The 19,724-nt window shown below is 37.0% G+C and overlaps 3 protein-coding genes across 8 annotated transcripts in view; 2 read left to right on the top strand and 1 right to left on the bottom strand.

Moving 5' to 3' along the window:
- Positions 1-3,623, bottom strand: LOC111326528 (rRNA N(6)-adenosine-methyltransferase METTL5). The gene is made up of 2 exons (XM_022930539.2): positions 3,221-3,623; positions 1-757 (listed from the first exon to the last, which is right to left on the bottom strand). The coding sequence occupies exons 1-2, from the start codon at positions 3,621-3,623 to the stop codon at positions 525-527; spliced, it is 636 nt and encodes a 211-aa protein (XP_022786274.1). The 3' UTR covers positions 1-524.
- Positions 3,624-3,765: 142 nt separating this feature from the next.
- On the top strand, positions 3,766-7,013 carry LOC111326529 (uncharacterized). The gene is made up of 2 exons (XM_022930540.2): positions 3,766-3,946; positions 4,941-7,013. Exons 1-2 carry the CDS (start codon positions 3,766-3,768, stop codon positions 5,225-5,227), a joined length of 468 nt encoding a protein of 155 aa, XP_022786275.1. The 3' UTR covers positions 5,228-7,013.
- Positions 7,014-8,529: 1,516 nt separating this feature from the next.
- The window catches only part of LOC111326476 (protein O-mannosyl-transferase 2), a 24,557-nt gene continuing 13,362 nt past the window's right edge, over positions 8,530-19,724 (top strand). The window contains exons 1-9 of one of the 6 annotated variants that reach the window (XM_088726057.1): positions 8,562-8,771; positions 9,003-9,054; positions 13,537-13,621; positions 14,260-14,364; positions 14,951-15,059; positions 15,962-16,070; positions 16,968-17,033; positions 17,758-17,851; positions 19,196-19,302. In XM_088726057.1, the coding sequence (XP_088582183.1) occupies positions 8,636-8,771; positions 9,003-9,054; positions 13,537-13,621; positions 14,260-14,364; positions 14,951-15,059; positions 15,962-16,070; positions 16,968-17,033; positions 17,758-17,851; positions 19,196-19,302 (863 nt within the window). In that variant the 5' untranslated portion in view covers positions 8,562-8,635. Of the gene's footprint in view, positions 9,055-10,478; positions 10,827-13,536; positions 13,622-14,259; positions 14,365-14,950; positions 15,060-15,961; positions 16,071-16,967; positions 17,034-17,757; positions 17,852-19,195; positions 19,303-19,724 lie in introns of those variants that run through there. The other 5 variants (XM_088726058.1, XM_022930476.2, XM_088726055.1 and 2 more) reach the window with 5 other exon arrangements.

Raw genomic sequence — 19,724 nt, 5'->3', positions numbered from 1 at the left:
TCGATGCACAATCCCGTTTTATTTTTGCCGCCCAATTGAAGATCAACTACCCTTCGTTGTTGATGCTTCATACAAACTAATGAATACAAATCTACGAGCATTTTATCACGCATACAGCGCTCTTTCTGGTCACGTTACTCACTGTCTTTTCTTCCCTAGAACATGTGAGTGTTTGAGCTTACCATTTGTTTCGTAGCCTGACGCGATTCGTCTTTTGAGGAAGTTATGAGCGTCCATAAGATCTTCTTCCAGAAGTAGATCTTCTATATTTCTATTGTATGATAATGGATTCTGGCTTCAACCTCATCAACAATCCTATCATACAAATCTTAAGCTGGCAGTCTAACTAACTCCTCTCTCACATCATGTTTCTTTTTCACTGATTTTTTTTTGTTTCTTGATCTTAGATAAAAACTAGACAACGCTCCTAACTCAGTATCTATCTGCCAATTAAAAATATTTTAAAGAACCAGGTTAGAAGACTTGTCCTAAATCTATCATTAACTCTTCATTCACCTCAGCTGTCAACTATTTGAACAGTCCACTCTTACGAAGTCTACTGCAATATCGACTGTCTTTTTGCGGTGAAACTTGTAACTAGCAGCTAAGTCAAACCGAAGTTCAGCCAGCACTTCCAATTGCACTCCCCATTCTGAAGCCTTTTTCTTGATGTGTTCCCTTGTGGCTGTCTTATGAAGAGAATACACAGCTGTGTTGGACATACTGATGGCCTGTTGTAGAAACATGAGGTCAATACCTAGGAGAGAGTTAACAAGAAGCAGTTATCAGACTGCATTTCAGTTGCACGACGTAAAACCAAATCAAGAGTAATAACAGTGAACAATCAGAACAGTTAACAACTATTCACTGAAGTGGAGGTGACTAGTGGTGGATATTTACCAAGCCACAAAGCAGTGAGCTAAATTTCCACCACTAGCCACCAACACAGAGGTGAAGAGTTGTTTCAGTCTACACTAAAATGTTAAGTTATATAGCACAAAAAGATGATTTTAACTCATTCCCATAATGATTACAATATTTTTGGGCATAAATCCTGCACAAGTTGCTTGGAAGTGAATAGCAAAGAATATTTGGTTTGAGTAGCCAATCAGAGTGCTTCTTTGATGATATCCATTGCTAAATATTATCGTCAATTGGAGGCAGTCAAATTTCCTGAAGAGCAGGAGAAGCAAGTGACCCAGTCAACATTGATTTAATTAATAGATAATTACTGAGGCATATGGCATTATGAGAAATATTGCAGCCAGCTGAGGCCTATGGCCTCAGCTGGCTGCAATATTTCTCATAATGCCATGTGCCGAAGAAATTATCCATTATAATTATTGATCCCCATGAAATCCTATTGTTCTGTGTCTGTGTTGGATCTTCAATTTTAGTCGCACCTATGTGTGATAATTGTGATTCTCATTGCTATTGTTCTTTGTTGTGATGAATACATCTTAGATTTTCATCGTGCCGAGGGTTGTTATTGTAGCTCATTGTTATAGTTGTTCAAAACAGTTCTAATGATGGAATTAATTAGTGCAAGGCATCTAACACTGCTAATTTGCATACCTTATAAGCCAGAGAATTCAGTCATTCTACTCATTGCAAACCTGGGTTTGGAAAGGGGATGGATTCGTTCCAAGACGAAGGATTATTTATTACACAGAGCTCTATGAAGGCAGATATTTCTGCAGAAATCGAAGATAATGTAGCGTAACGTTTGGACATTTCTGTCAGTGCTTTAATTCTTTATCTACTTCTAAAGGCAGAATTTCCATTTCTGTTTTTTAAACAGAGCAAAGATTTAGAACACCAATTACAGCTTCAGAATGCAAGAAATTTGACAGAAGTTGGGTTTCAGATGCCAGCCGCCTGAAATGGGCGTGGATTTTGAAAGTCTTTGAGGAGTGGAAGAAGCAATATTTTTAATAATTGTAACCTGCACACTGCAATATTTTTAATATTGCACCCTGGACACAGCAATATTTTTGATATTGCAGGATGCTTATGTAGCGTGTTTAATTATATTACCCCTGATAATTTCCCTGCTAACAAAAAGGACCGCCTCCATTTTCCTCATACAGTTGTTTTGTCATCTTAAAGACTACAATTGTTGATTTTATGCAGAGAGAGAACAATAGCATTTCATGGGGATCAGTAATTACATTTTCCATATTCCCTATACTGTTCTCCATGCGTTTCCTGAAGTGCTGAGAAGGAGAATTTGCTTAACAATCATTGCTTCTTGAGTTGATGATCATCTTCTTTATTCTCCTGACCTTACTATGTGATCCAAGGGTGATATTGTAGAGAGAAATTAAATGCTAGTCCTGTTAGGGGTCCAAGGGGCTTTGTACTCAGACAACTGAGGAGAAAAAATCTATTTTTGATAAGAAAAAAGGACAGGGCACCAATCATATGCACTCTCTCTGATTGGTGTTCTGCTGTATACACTAAGTTCATCCAGAGAGTTTGGGACACTGGTGTCCTTGCTAACTTGCTCCCACGTTGCGCAACTGTGTCCCATGGATACAATCTACACTCAGGCACCCTAAGAGAGGATCCCGCTATGGCCTCTACTAACTGTCTTGACAAATTTATTACATATAGATATTCTTAGTAAAATGTTTCTTGTTATTGTACATATATGATTTGTATTCTGACCACTCTTGTTATTTAGCTGTAAGCTACAAAAAGAGTAATTAAACTGATTAATATTATTACTATATTATTATTATTATACAGTATACTGTAGCCTCAACCCATAATCACAATTTGGGTAAAATTTCACGGCTCCCTCCATGAACACTGAACCTAGTTCCAAATTGTTGTCTTTCACAACACATTTAGAGACCAACTTCAACTGTCTTCTTGTCATGTTCACCAAAATGTTCAAAGCCTATCTAGAGTGATATGTACCCATCAATAGTCCTAATCGGAGAGGCACTACCATGCTTTACCCTTTTACTCTTAGGAGTGACTAACAACTAATTTCTCCTTACGATATCACCCCTAAATCACACATTAAGATTGTGAGAATAAAGGAAATGATCACCAACAAAAAGAAGCTGTTGATTGTTGAGCAAATTCACCTTGAACGCTGACTCTTCTTAAGAAGGAGATTAATTCTAATCTTGACCGTGGTCTTCACCAGGGCATGGTGCAGTGCTTGGTCATTCTAAGAAAAATTACCATCTGATTTCTGTGTAGATACCTCTGTTGTTCTTGGTTCCAAAAGGAGGGTTCATAATGATCGTGTCAAACGCTTTTCTCCATCTGTCACACAATGCAATCTTTTCCACGTCAACCTGTATAAGTTCACACGTCTGAAGCTCAAACTCTGCGCAGTTTCTAGCTGCGACTTCTAAAGCATCGCAGTCCACATCAAATCCAATTGTCATGGCACTTCCTAACATACACGAACCGATACTTAAAACACCGCATCCACATCCCAAATCACCGACAAGTTTTCCTTCAATGTCCCCAAACGTGGAGTCGATTGTGTACAACATGTGAGCTGCTATGTGCGGCGTGGTTGGATATTGTTCAAGATCTACTTTTGGCTTTTCAAAAACATCAACTTGTTGTAAGTATCCTTCTAGCTCTTTAAGTCTCATTTCGTAAAAATTTACCGAATCGTGGAGGTATCAAGTCTTGTCACATTCTCACGCTGACTCGATCCAATTTGAACCTCGTAGTTTCCCATACACACGACTTAGCGACCGCCTAAAATACACTTGGTAGCCACCTAAAATCAACATGGCGGACGATGTGAGCGAGGAGCGACAATCAAACACTGAAACAAATCTTACGGAAAACAATTCAGGTCAGATTGGATGGGTAACGTTCGACGAACCAGACATAAATGAACCGCAGTGTCTCAAAAGTGTGGATCGTGAGCAAATCTGTCCGCAAAGGGGACAATATATTGCACGGTTAGGTGAGTCCCAGAAATTTTACTTGTTAAATTATTGCGGATCGAAGACCGATTCACAGCCTAAAAAATCATCAAAAATTGTTCGTCTGCCTTATATTTCGAGACGAAAGAAGTGCAGTGTAATCTTGGAAACCATACAATAGTTTTCATCCGGAGGAAATTTCGTCACTCGGCCAATCGTGATCTTAATTCTTGGCGTTAGGTCACATATTATGTCATCATCTATATTCCCGTGTTGAGATTGATAGATAAATGAAATTATTTCAAAGCAACTAGGATGGTTGAATCTTGATTTGAACGGATGAAAACAAATAAACAAACAGACAAACAAACAAACAAACAAAAAACAAACGGGGTTAAAGAACAGATTTAGAATATACAAATTATTGTAATTGGTACACAGGGGGCCCACACAAGGGGCGTGTCTGGTCGTTTGTTCGAAATATAAAGAAATGTATGGGAGAATATTACAGAGTCGTAATATCGTAAACTTATATCGAGGAATGTCTATGCTAAGGCTCAAAATAAATGTAAACCTACCTCGCTTGCCGTGTATTGTTGTTTCTGTGGTTCTAAATGGCGAACTTAAGTGATTTGGTAGATTTTGCGTTGACTGTTACTCCACTGTATAAGAAGGAGACTTCTTATACAATATTCTCCCATACATTTCTTTATCTTTTGAACAAACGACCAGACACGCCACTTGTGTGGCCCCCTGTGGTTGGTAGTGGATGTGACAACAAAGAGAAAAATGAACTGAAGGCTGTTGGGGCAAACTTCTCCTTCGACCCTTTAACTCCCAAGAGTGACTGGCTTCTTATTTCTCTCTAAAGAAGCTCTTGATTGTTAAATGAATTCTCCTTGTCAGCACCATAGGAAATGTATAGAAAACAGTATTGAGAATATGTATACTGAAGTTGGGATGTAAAATGTTGATAATGATTAATTGCAGAAGAGATAGGTGTGATTTTGAAATCGCTTCTCCTTGTTTTTCCAGAGAGAGAGCTTCAGAGACTGCAAGATAAGAAAAGAAAACCTCTTTCATCCAAAGAAATGATAAAAACTTTACAAGAAGCCAAAGATACTCATATGAAACACTTAATGGACAGTTCTGAACAATCAGAGGCATTTTTGACAGATGAAGGTGAAAGAAATGACAACTCTTGTTGCTTTCCTATGTATAGAGCAGTGTTTCCTAAACAACCACTGAACAATGAAGAACTAGAGTGCTTAGTTGGAGATAAAGAGGATAATGATCCTGATAGAACAACCACTGAACAATGAAGAACTAGAGTGCTTGGTTGGAGATAAAGAGGATAATGATCCTGATAGAACAACCACTGAACAATGAAGAACTAGAGTGCTTGCTTGGAGATAAAGAGGATAATGATCCTGATAGAACAACCACTTAACAATGAAGAACTAGAGTGCTTAGTTGGAGATAAAGAGGATAATGATCTTGATAGAACAACCACTGAACAATGAAGAACTAGAGTGCTTGCTTGGAGATAAAGAGGATAATGATCCTGATAGAACAACCACTGAACAATGAAGAACTAGAGTGCTTGGTTGGAGATAAAGAGGATAATGATCCTGATAAAACAACCACTGAACAATGAAGAACTAGAGTGCTTGCTTGGAGATAAAGAGGATAATGATCCTGATAGAACAACCACTGAACAATGAAGAACTAGAGTGCTTGGTTGGAGATAAAGAGGATAATGATCCTGATAGAACAACTAGGGAAGCATGGAAGACACGATAGTAACACACACCAGACAGTTTTTGGGTGAAAAAGTTGAGCTTCCAACAAAATGACCAGACCTACCTTTCACTGCATTGGAGATAAGAAAGTGAGGCTGTTAGCAATGACATTTTACTCTTGGAATGGTCTCATTTGAGTGACATGAGACCAAAATCAAAGGAATGATAATCATAATAATAATACAATGATAATTATAGTAATAATAACAATAATATTAATAATAATAATATTAATGATAATAATAATAATTATAGTAATAACAATAATAATAATGATAATCAATTATGATAATGATAACAATAATAAGGATAATTATAGTAATAATAACAATAATAATGATTATCATACACTGTAGTCACCATCTATCTTCTCATTGGCTAAACGCCCACAGTTAATTCTGGGAAACAGTGCAACCTACAGATTATTCACTAATCTGTACCCACAGATTAGTGAATAATCTGTAGGTTGCGTGTGCAATGCATGATTTCTGGTGGAGCATTGTCAAGTTCACGGACAGCGAAGTAAGAATGGCTTCTCGATTCACTTCGTTGACCCAGCGAGAAATTGAGGACTGTACTTGAAGATGCAGATTCCGAAAATACTAAAAGATCAACAGTTTTCTTCAATGATACTTTCTTTAGAAATACATTTAACTTTTCTGCACTCGATTGTTTTATAAAACTGATGGTGAAAATTTGTTTACCATACAGTTGTACATTTTTAAGTGTTCAAAAATAAACTGAGTGCGCTGCGATAATGCATTTGGCATTATTTTCTTAAAAAAAATGTATAATAAAACAGTTACTGGATTCGGTTTTTGTGATATCTGGAATAATCAAGGTCTCAGATGGTGTTATCAGCCTCAGCCTTCGGCTTTGGCTAATAACACTTACCTTGACCTTCATTATTCTGGATATCACAAAAACCTCATCCAATAATTGTTTATAATAACCAATAATGATAATAACAATAATGATATTCAACAATAATAATGATGATAATAATAATGATAATAATAATGACAGTTAATGAGGGAACCCAACTTGCCAAACCCCTTCTCTGTGGGGCCCTGAAGTCAATGATTTATAAATTGACTAACTGATCATGTAATGAAATAAATGACTTTTAATATCCAACTACACTCTGTAGAGTACAAATAACCTCCTAGACAAGTACAGATATCAGGTGGTATTTGTACACCAGAGAACCACATACTTCTGTCACTCGGTAAATAAATATCCATGAAATTCGCCTGTACTGAAGTAATAGTTTGGCGTGTTGGATAATAAATAACTTATTATACGATTTGGTGTGTCGTATCGCTGAGTACTTTACCAGTTATTTGTATTTTGACTCGTCTCGTAAAAATACTCGATACCACACAAAACGTCAAGTAAGGTATAAAAATTTCACAGTCAAAATCCTAAGATATGAAAAAAAATGGTTTTCAGTTTTGCATTAAAAACCAATGAAAAATTTGTTCCTTTCAATTTAACGAAAGACTGATGGGCCAAAGTTTGTAGAACAGAATAAGATCTTGAATAACAGTTAGCGAGCGTATTAATGATATTAAAGAATTGAGAAAAATAGAAAGATCGAAAACGACAGCCTAAAGAAAACAGTATGGCAGCGTAACAGGTGACGCTTGCGCTGAAAAGAATTGCTAACTTTTCTAGGTGAATCTATTTGACGTGGGTCGGTAATAAATTGTCGCAAGGGCATGTGTTCTTCCTCTGCAAAGGGCCCGAAGAAAAACAATTTCCTTGCCTTGTAACTGGAACATATTTGAGGCAGTATCAGTTAGTAGTACGGCGAAGGAAAATTAAGTATGTAAAAAACCGTTTTGGACACCAAGACGGTTTTAACTCAAATAAACCATTCATATCAAGCTTGATACTGTTTTCGCAAAGCGCGTGTAATAGCAGTTAGTACTTTTCTAATTGTATGCGCGTGGCTTTTAACGTTCTTCCATTCGACACCTACCTACGCCAAGAGGGTAAAGCTCTTTCCATTATCTTAGACATTCAGAATTACACGCGCCGTTTAGAAGTCCAAATGCAGTAACAATTACGTATCAAGCTTCCTATTTAGCATGTTTCAAAAGAGAACTGAAACCCACAACTTTAGTAAAAAAGGATTGTCGACAACTCAAACCTCCAAAATTGCCCCACAGCCTGAGCACAAAAATTACTTAGAAGGCCCTCAACGTGGAACTCCTTGCTCCTTGAAGTGTAGAGTCCTTCAAACATGGTAACTTCTACACAACTTAAGGAATCACTTTCTAGAAAGTTTTCTCAGAGAGATGAACCCATTTTTTTAGAGGTTTCTTTAGCTGTCGACATCTTGTCTATGACAGTTTTCTACATATGTAATATAGATTGAATTTTTTTACATTTATATCTCATAGTAAATCACTGATATAATAAGGCCGGGAAATTCCCACTGGGATCTTAATAAAGATATTGTATTGTATCGTCTCAAACCAGGTTGAAATGTCTAACCCAAATTTATAATTTTTACCTATGTTTTACTTGCGTTTTTGCTTAGTGCATGCTTACGCGTGCGTTGCTTCGATAGAACGAAGAAAAAAAAAAAGACGGAAACGAAAGAAATTAGAGAGAAAAAGCTGCTACTGATTTTTTGCCGCTTTCAACTGGGCTGCGTCTGCCGTTATGGAAACACATCAAAAGATGTAAAGCACGCATGTACGAAAAGTGACTTTTTATTTCTGTTACCAAGGAAAGAGAGAACTATCCTGGTGGAATGTTTTGGTTCATTAATCCAAGAAATAAATGTTCACGTGTAATTTTGAATTTAAATGCAAGAAAAATAAAGCGACGTGGACTGTAGACCGCTGTAAAACGCGCTCGGCTTCAAAAATTATCGTACGAAATAGAGCGTTGAAAAAAGATCCTTAGTCGTTAAAAATGGGTACAGAAATGAGCGCCGAGAAGGGAAACGAATATCAAAATGGAAATGTCAAAAAGGACGATGATTTGCGCGAAAACGGTACAGATGAAAATGACAGAGACAAAGAAAGTAAAGAAGCTCAAGACATGGGAAGTAAATATAAAAATGGCGATATTCGCAGCAGAAAACCTATTAAAGCGGGAAGTAGGACAAAAGCTGAACTGAGGAAAGCAATTCTCAAAACTAAACAACCAAGCATGAACGAACAGCAGAAACCTATCGCTATTCCAAAGTGGCTATCCCCAATTTTTTCTATTGTGATGCTTGTGGAAAATACTTTGCCCTTGAGGCTCAGACGGCTACTTGTTTTTCTAACCATTGTAGGGCTTGCCTTTGGAACCAGGCTGTTTAATGTGACACTGCCACCACATATCTGGTTAGTAAATGGGTTCATTTTTTTGTTAAATCTGAATGATTTGCGACATTAATGTTTGGAATCTATTTTGTCAGTCGACTAACCAACCTAGTGGCGATTCAATTGGATTATTTATAATTTGTCGCATATACTGTGCCGTGTTGTTTCTTAGTTTGAAACTTTATTCTAATCTTGGTTGGGCGTTTTTCAGTTCTGTCTCTTCCTTCCAGGACTGATATAGCTCGGAAATGAGGTGATATCGGTAATTACCTTGAAAAGTGTTAATTTTTGGTGGTGTTTTTCTTACGAATAGGCCATGTTGTTGTTCCGCTAAAATGCTGGCTCAAAAGCTTCCCAATTCTAAACAACTTTTTTCCAGGGAATAATTTTAGTTTAAAGTAGATAAAAGACAATGATTTTAGGTTACATCCGAAGCAGTACGAGTCTACGTACAGTACTGACTTAGTTATCTAACCAGCTCATAAAATTCTTGAGCTTCTGAAAGTGTTACGGGTTTCATACATTCTGTTGCACTAGATAGAGACGAACAAAAACCAATCCATCGAAAAAAAAAAAAAACTGAATAAACAAACAAACCGAAAAACAAACAAAACATAGAAACATACGCTTAAGACAGTATAACCCGATTTCAATCATTAAAAAGAGCTCCAGCGAGAGAAAGGAGTGGAGGCTGCCCCAGCCAACCTGAATTCCCTCTCCCGCAGCAGCCACTCCGGCTATGTTCCAGAAAGTTATGAAAGAAATCTGATACGGAGAGAGGACTATTATCAATCCTTTTGAAGTTGCCAAAGCTGTGAAAAGGGGAAGGCAGGCTTTTCCTGAAACCTTTTGTCTCAATGGGAACTTGAGAAGGTAGTGTGGGTATTTTTATAGCGGATATAAGTATCCGTAACTTTGTTCCCATGAGTTCAATGAGCGGGATGCATCGATGGTCACGAGATTATAAATCTCTTGCGATGGTGGAATATAGGCGGCTGTGATCACGAGAGGGGTCGTCTACAAGAGGCAAAGGTGGAAGAGATTTTCATAAAGTGTTTACCTCATTATATTGCCACGTGGAATAAAAGAAGTTGTGGAAATTTGCTTCGGTAAATAATCTGGTATGAATTAAAAATTATCCAAAGAAAGACTTTAAAGGATCCCTTCCAACCACAATACATTGTGCGCGCGATATGTGAAATTCGCCATTTTCTCTGCCATCCGGTATTGGACAAGGCGTGAAGTGGAAAGAAATCCTCGTTCATCCGAGTACATTTGCCTCACTGAGGTCTTGAATTTCCTCAATCGCGTTCCAAATTTATTGTTCTTTCTATTTGACTAGTTATTTCTTAATTATTTTTTCTGTTTGGGCGCGCAGGGTATTGTGGTTGGAAGGGATCCTTTAATTTGTAAGGGTTTTCGATCAGTCCGAGCAGGACCTGGGTCGGAGGTCGGTTCGAATCGTGGGATCGAAGCGCGCTTTCGACACCTTAGGTCAAAAGGAAAACCTCCATTTAGCGAATGAATACTTGAATTTATATCTCTTCCTTGCAAAAGATGACTCCTCGAAAAGGCGCAAAGAAAAAGCCAGACAAAGATAGCGACGATGAGTCAGAAATGTCTTCACCGTCGGAGACTACACGCGATTGTACGAGGGATTTCCACGCGTCTAGATCGAATGATTTGCCTAAAGTGAACCGCAAAGTTTTTGGCCGGCTTTTAGTTTTTGGAGGAATCTTACTCATTACATTTGCAACCCGACTTTATGCATTAGAAGATCCACATCATATATGGTAAGATAGTTTAAAATGAAAACGTTTTACAAACCGTTCTTGGATAATTTTTCGATTGATTTATTACTATGTTCATTATTCCCGGTTGTACCACCAGGAAGATATTAACTTGTTGCTTGTATTGTATAGTTTCTTTCTGAGTGACACCCAGAGCGAGGTGTTTTACTGCCTTGTGACGGAGTAAACTGAACTTGTAAGGATTTAGGGACTTGTAGAAATTATTGATCCACTCAAGCTGTTGGCTTGCCGCTCCTTAATTAATTGATGGTTGTGTAGCAACTGTTGACGCCACTCTAAAACAAATAACAAAATGCCAAGATATTCGTCGATTCCTTTGAGGGTTCTACTATAGCGAAAGTCACTCTCTTTCAAGCTGATTGGACTAATTTTGCACCAATTGTTTAAAAGTATGCCTTTTTTTCATTTGTTGTTTCGCAGTCTGAACTAATTCAAGGCATTGGCCTTCATAGAGAGCTTTTGAATCAAATGAATCAAACGAATTGCATGAACTCAGATTCTAATAAGCTGTTCTTAAGTGACTCTTTCGTAATTATTGAATTTTTGTTCGTTTTCAATTTTCTGCTCTCAGCTCGAATTTCAAATTTACTTTCCTCCATTCATTAATTAGCCACCTGTCTTTTCACTAATTGTAGTTCATAGAAGTATGCAAGATGGTTACGCCGGTGTGTGTATATTTCCACTGGTGCTTAAACAAATGGATTACACATATATATTTTTCTTTGAAGACTTGCTTTTTGTGGCTACTTGAGCTATTTAAACAACACAGTGTTTCTGTGGAGGAACGATTGGCTGATAGTTGCTCCGCAGACATTTGATTTTCTTAAAACGAATATTTGCCCAGGAAGTGAAGCTTCAAGGGCAAATATGCTAGTTTTAAGAACATCAAATTTCCATGGGGGAACTATCAGACGGATAGTTCTGAGACATAAACACTCTATTGTCTTTTATTTATCACCACTAAATTTTCTTCTGTGCGCCAGTTGAAAAACAGTCAAAACCCACTAAATGGCAGATGAGTCAAATATTTATTCATTTGTACAGCCTGTCACAAATGTCAATAATTCGCACCCATACATTGGCTAAATAATACCTGTCAGAATTGAAAGGTCACTGATTTCCTGATCTGCCTAACTTCGTGGCGTCAAACCGTTCAAAATATTTCACGGGTGGGTACTATCCATTGAGGTATTTTCCACGGACGGGCACCATGGGCTGATAGTGTCTCTCCACGGATGAACACTATTGCGTCACATGATAAATTTAAACCAAAAAGAATCTGAGAAAATTTAGTGGTGAAGTATAATGCTCCACATACATTATCAAAATTTTTCTTGACCTAGTATTTCCTATTTCCTTGTACAAGGTCTTTTTTCTTTCTTTTTCGGTGGGTGGGGGGGGGGGGGGGAGGTTGTTAAGGCTGAAAAGAAGTGAGTAGTTTTTCCTAGAAAAGTTGCCTTGTCCAGAAATGACATACAAAAAAAAACTTGCTAGTGTAGATGTTTAAACAAGACAATTTGAAAACCTTAGGGTATTTTTGTCAACCTCTTTTTCTTCTATATTATATGTACTCATTTGCAAAAACATAAACACCCAAAAAGCATTAACTATGAATGATATCATGGGTAAACACGTAGGATAAGCACACTTACAGGTAGCTACATATGAAGAAAAATAAACCTATATCCATAGTTTTCTTGTAATGAAAGATTTGTCACAAAAAAATATTTCCAGTATTAATAAGAAAAGTAAATCATTTTGTACATATGTGTCTAATGGCTGCCCATAAAGCCATTAAGTCTCGGCAAACACAAGCCCTTGCTGCCAGTTACTATACTGCAGTTGTCTTGCTTACTTCTTTCAAAAACTATCTTGCTGTGCTGTTCTGGGACCAGGCTTACTGGGGGTTATTGCCCTTGGAGGGTGTATTTTAGTAGTAGCTAGTTCACAGCTGCACCAGTAATTCAATTCCTGCAATATTTTCCAAGATAACAGTCACCCAAGTGACACCTGCAGCTCTCTGAATGTGTTTTTTACCAAACTGAGCAACTAAAGGAGTTTGAAATCTGTGAGTGCCTTCAGATTGACTGATAATCCTTCTATTTTTTATGGCTACAAAATTCTGAATCGATAATCCTTCTCGAATCGATAATCCTTCTCATTCTTCTACTTGCTGATATACTTCTTTCAGATACTTGTTTTGGATACTTCCCTCAGTGCTTTATTTAGAAGCGTCATGGATTTCTATACAGTTCAATGGTTTGTCACCCATGTCAACAAACCCATCAGGTGGTGTGCCTGTGGTAAGATGATATTCTGAGCAGACAGAGTATCATCTTATCACAGCCGGACAAACACTCAGGGTCTTAAAATAATTAAGAAGAATTTGCTGCATTTCTCTAACATCAAGAAATGGTTAGATATTCTAGTCTTCTCGGATAGGTACGAATAAATAGAGGTCCCGTCTCCTGCAGGGTTGGGGTAGGAGACGTCAATTTCCCACACACGAGATTACTGTGTGATGGATGTCCTCCCCTGGGGTGGGATGGGTGGGTTTATTGGGCTCACAGTAATCAGTGCAAGCTGTTGCGGTGTCCCTGCCGGTTGGCGAAGCTAAGTAAAAATTTAAAAAAAAAAAAAAAACATGAAAATGTGTCACAGTTTTAATTTCATGATTGTCTTGATATTGTAGTTGGGATGAAACTCATTTTGGCAAACATGCTAATTACTATCTCAAAGGGGAATTCTTTTTTGATGTTCACCCTCCATTAGCAAAGGTAAGCATTTTTATAAATTTACACTTTAAATGACACACTTTTGTTTGTTATCTTCCTAAAGGTTTCTTATGTTGTTAATCTTTTTTGAAAATGCAATTTTGAGAGTGCTCTGGACATTTTTCTTTCTGTAAAATGATTCACGAAAACAAACAAATTGTAAACCAAACCTTTCGAATTGCAGTGAAGTAATCAATTTAATTCACCCTTTAACTCTTGTGAGTGACTAAGACAGAATTTTCTCCCCAGAATAGCATTACAAAATCAAGCAAACAAGCCATGAAGAATAACATCTAATTGAATTAGGGGACCAATAGTTGATCCTATACCAAATTCTCTGAGCTAACATTGTAAGAATGGTATGGCAGACAGTAAAGAGAATTTCAAATGAGATCTTGGGTGAGAAAGGTTTAAAAGTAATTTATGAGATATGAAATTGTGAATGAATGGATGGATGAATGAATGAATGTGTAAATGGTTAAATGAGTGAATGGTTAGATGAGTGTGTAAAGAGTAAAAGCCAAATACAGCAATCTAAGAACGTTCTGACATGATATCTTGTATTTTTCATTGGGGAATGTTGTGGTTTTTTTTTTTCATCCTCTTGAATAAGTCTGTTAATTTTTTTCTTCTTGAAACAGATGTCAATTGCTTTGGCTGGGTATCTCAGTGGTTATAATGGTTCATTCCCATTTGATAAACCAGGAGATAATTATGGAGAAAACAGCTATGTAGGAATGAGATTGGTAAGATGGATAATGTGACATAATTGTATATTTTTGTTGCACAGTAATTTAACTGTTTGTAATCATTTAATTTTAATTACCAGTAATTGTTTAAATGTCCATAAGAGTTAGAAGTGACAGAAATATTCCTAGTTCTGCTTTTGACTCAGTTAAGCATGGCAGGATTCTGTTTTCATCTTGTCTGAAATCTAATATGGTACTGATGCCTTTTAGGAGCTGTCCACTTTCAATTGCATCTACCCCTCTGCGTATGTGGTCTATCAAACCTTCTGCCCTGTTTGTTAACTGGAAACTCCATTTCTGATCATTATAAAGAAGCCTTGAAGACCTTCTCAAGTAGGCAGGCAATGCAAAACCTTCACCCAACTTGGGAAAACTTTGAAGTTTTGCAGTCAAAACAGTTTAATAGGCCAACAAAACATGTTTTTATCCCCCACATGCAAGGGTAGATGCAATTGACAGTGTTCTTGTTTTATCTGTTATAAACCTTTGGTACACTTTTCGAGTATGGTAACCTCTATGTTAAGTTCAGAATACTTTTTGATGTCATCACCGACTAGTGTCATTATTTCTAATTGTGTTTTAGTTTTGTGCAATATTGGGTTCCCTGTGTGTACCACTTGCTTATCTTACTGTCTGGGAGCTTACCAAGTCAACAGGCGCTTCCCTTCTAAGCACTGCATTCATAGTTTTTGGTAAGTTGAAACAGTCACTTAGAAGTTGATGTGTAATCCTTTAAATCCAATGCGTGACCAAGACGGAATTTCTTCCTACAATGTCAATACAAATAGACAAGTAGACTGTAGAAAAAATATTGGACTTGATCCTTGAACTTCATTTATTCTGTCTTATTCATACAATCTGATTCAAAATGATGATCTGACTAGTCGATCTGGTTTAGTTTGGTATTAATCATAAGATCTGGTTTGAAAACTTTGTAACCAGATGGAAGCGTGACAAAAACGAAATTGAAACATCAACAACAAACTAGAGCACATGGTCCATCTTATGATGTACAAACTAAACCCAGTACTGTGTGGGTAGGGCAAAACCAAACATGAAGTATTGCAATCAACACATTATTATTAATATAGCAAGTGATGAGAATAAAGAAAAATATTTAATTAAGGGATTTGGTAGTTGATCCAGAGCCAAATTCTCCAAACTAACGTCATAAGAATTTACATTTCCAGTGACTTTGAGAAGGAGAATTTTTTCGGTGATCAAGGGTTGCTTTAATTGGTGATTATTTCCTTTATTCTCATGAGTGACGTGTACATCTAATGAAAGGATGCTACAGTAAGGAAAAATGTAAATGCCAGTCACTCTTAGCTTAGGGGCTAAAGGTTAAGGGTGTTTGGTACCATGCTGTCATGGTAACCGATCCAGGGTTTTTATTGAGAATATTCCCCCACTCCCTTACATTCTCCTGTTTCATGAAACTAAAGAACAGGGTAGACAGTTTGCTCAGGCGTAATTAAAAAACGTTATCTATTTTCAATTGCCTCCTTCCTCTTTTGTCTTTACTTCTCACTGACTTCTTCTTTAATTTGAAAAATTACTGTTATTTCCTTATGTTATAATTTTTTCATTTCAGATCATGGATGCCTTACAATATCACAGTACATTCTACTAGATCCAGTTTTAATGTTCTGTATCATGTTGTCAACTTATTCCTTTACCAAGTTTCAAAACTGCAGAAATGTGTAAGTACCTGACTTCACTCTAGTATCCGCTCATTGCTGTATAATTACAGAAAAAAATGCAACATTTAGGGCTCAACAATAACGGTAGCCAACTAGCTACAGGAAAAAAAAAATTAACTTTAATAGCTAACACAATTACTGGTAACCCAGTAGTTTACATTGTGAGCTATAAACAAATAATTCAAATTGAACATAACATTGTTAAGAATCCCAACTGGTCGGAGGCAAACCAGTCAGCTATTTACAAGCATGGCCGAGGATTTGAACTCGGAGTCACCGTGAAACAAATCCAGGTAGTGGTCAGGGTGGGACTCGAACCTGGGAGCAACAGATTGTGAGTCCGACATGCTGACCACTTGGCCACGCTGCCTCCCTTGACTAGTAGAAATTCAGTTTTGGCTAGTGGTTTTCAATCTCCACTAACCAGTTTAGCTAATAAACAACCTGAAATTGTCATAACATCTAATATTAGTTGTCACTAGCCACTTGGCTAGAAAGTTGAAGAGTTAGAGTCTAGCCCTGACATTGGTCGTGGGGAGGGGGGGGGTTTAGCGGGGGATCTGTTTGAGTATGTTATACAAGACTATGGCATTTTACAACCTAAATTGAAATCTTTCAACAGTGTTCTCCATTGTTTTAAGCACAACAGGTTAAAATAAATTTTCAGACTGCTAGTCAGAGCAATTCTTGTAACTGTTGAATTTTCAAGAATTCCATGTGATTTTAGGCAATGATAAGTTAGAGGTACTGCTACAGGTGGTAAATTTCACTGGTTACTGCCTGAAAAGGAGCACACTGTTGACTACTTTATAGATATTGGGTGTCTTAGTGTCTGTATGCTACATTACGTTATCAGTGATTATAATAACCTAACATTTGTTTCTTTTTCTTTACCAGTCCTTACACCTTTGAGTGGTGGGCTTGGATGACAGCGTCTGGTGTTTCTTTGTCTTGTGCATTTAGGTGAGTCACTGTGAAACTGCCTAAAGTAGTGTTTGGTTATGTTTAGTCTTTGCATTTCTTTTAAATGTCAGTCAACAAGTACCGGTAACTTGTGGTTTATGCCATCCAGTAGAACTTTGTAGCATAGTGCATGTAAATTTATTAACACTGACAGGCAATATAAGTAAAGTTAATTGTTTGTGGATGCCATCTTTGTGTAAATTTTCTTGCTTAGGACTTTATTCTTTGCATGTAAAGTTTAACTTAATGTTATTATATTAACAGTTTTTACGAGATAGTGGTTAGACCAAGGGCAGTCCCTCCTTTTCAGCAAAGTTCATTGTGCAAGTAAAAAAAAAATCAGTGAAAAAAAAATTAATGTTGGCATGCATCAAAGTCATGTTAGAGCTCCCTGTGCTGTGCAAACATCATTTTCTGTCCACTGACATTTTATTTTCTTGTGCAATGGAATTTGCCAAAATGGAGGGATTGGTCATAGTTTAGAAAGTGGTCTGTCTTTCTTGATTAAAATTATTAAAAGAGTGGAAATGTATATTTAGTCCTGTCATCTGAAGTGGTGGACTTTTGCCTCATAACATGATTTTAATTCCTCTCAGTACCACTATGTATAAATGTGTAAGTTTATCAATAAGTAAACAACATTTTGGGGATTTTTTGGTTTTTTATATTCATTTAAATCAGTTGAATTTTTAAAGAAAATTTGTATGTGTTCTCCTCCTTTCAGCTGCAAGTGGGTTGGTTTGTTTGTGATACTGTGGGCTGGCATTACAACAGTTTTAAACCTGTGGGATCTTCTAGGGGATTTGTCTTTGTCTCTGGTGAGAATATTTCCCTGTTTATATTACTGTACAATAATTGTAATATTGATTAATTTTGAAAATTTGTCACCATTTGATTTGATTTGATATTAATAATAATAAACTTAAGATGTTCCTTGATCATCATAATTCAAATTTGCTAATGGTGCTAAGTGGGTGTAACAAATAAGGAAATTAGAAAAAAAATATTTTAAGAAAAGGGTTATTTATGTCAAGAGCACAGAATAAAGAAAAGAGTTGAGGCCCCTCTGAGGAGTTGAACCTCAGATCTATGTAAAGACATTGCTGGTTAGCTGGGCCACATAGACGGTTTTTGTGTGGCAGGTGTCCTGCATGATGCTAAGATTTGTGATGTTGAAAGTGTTGTCAGGGCTTGACACTAACTTTTCAACTTACTAGCCAAGTGGCTAGTGACATCTTAGATGTTTTTAGATGTTATGACAATTTCAGTCTGTTTACTAGGCAAACTTACGGTGGCCCAGAAGGCTCAACGCAATCAAAAAATATACTGCAGCAAATAAAAAATATACTGCAGCAACTAAAAAATATACTGCAGCAAATAAAAAAATCGAAATGCAAAGAAAAAAAGTACTGCAGCAAATAAAAAATGCAACGCAAACAAAAAATACTGCAGCAAATAAAATATGCAACGCAAACAAAAAAAAAAAAAGAAAATGCAAACAAAAAAAATTGGAATGCAACACCAAGGAAGACTGGGTAATAGTTCTTAGTTTCCCGCCAACGCTCGTTCCATCCTTTCTTGTTCACCTTTCCGAAACCATGTTTTGCAGCGAACTTATGACAGTACCATGCTGCTCCTTTAAAAAATCGATAATAACTCTATTTTCATACCCTTGATGAAAGTAATCTTCTATAATCCTACGCAGATCGCTTTCGTCTATAGCCAAAAGCGAGTTCCACTTCATGCTGTTTTGGCGGGAAACTAAGAACTATTACCCAGTCTTCCTTGGCGTTGCGTTCTAATTTTTTTTGTTTGCGTTTTCTTTTTTTTCTGTTTGGGTTGCATATTTTATTTGCTGCAGTATTTTTTGTTTGCGTTGCATTTTTTTATTTGCTGCGGTACTTTTTTTCTTTGCGTTCTGATTTTTTATTTGCTGCAGTATATTTTTTATTTGCTGCAGTATATTTTTTGCTTGCGTTGAGCCTTGTGGGCCACTGTACAAACTGGCTGGTGGAAATTGAAACCACCAGCCAAAACTGGTGTCCTATACAATGCTAAAATCTGTGATGTTGAAAGGGTTGTATTAATAATTATGTAAATACACATAGCATATTAAGATGTGATCCTTATATTTACCGTGATGTGTTTTTATTTTGTTCCAGTTTGAGATTGGTAAACACTTTATGGCTCGTGTGCTTTGTTTGATTATGGTCCCCATCTTTGTCTACCTCTTTTGGTTTGCTGTTCATTTCAAAATGCTGCCAAATACGTAAGAACTTGTCGCACCATAATTAATTTACCCTACTCTTAGTTTTCACAGTCACATTTCCTTGATGATAAACAGTTAGTGGAAGAGGTTGGGTGTGATAACGGATGGCTCAAACGGTTCAAACGGATGACGAATATTCAAGAACGGATAGCTTGTGGCGTTCAAACAGCATGCCAATCCATTTGAACGGCTGGTGAACGGCTGGAGAACGGCTATCTGTTTAAAAACGGCTAACCGTTCGGAACGTTTTCCCGTGAGAGGTCACATATCATAAATTACCAATGCCGAGGTCTGAGTTCTCTGCTGAAGCCACCAAAGGATGAGGCAGATAACTCAGACACAAAGTTCAATAATTAATGATATCATGCAAAAACTGAATTGAATTCTTAAACAATCTCCAAAGGAAGACATCTCTCTGAGTT

The sequence above is a fragment of the Stylophora pistillata genome, chromosome 6 (genome assembly GCF_964205215.1).
Source record: "Stylophora pistillata chromosome 6, jaStyPist1.2, whole genome shotgun sequence".
Classification (NCBI taxonomy): domain Eukaryota; kingdom Metazoa; phylum Cnidaria; class Anthozoa; order Scleractinia; family Pocilloporidae; genus Stylophora; species Stylophora pistillata.
Note: the sequence above shows the minus strand (reverse complement) of the source record. Positions and strands in the feature narration are given on the sequence as shown.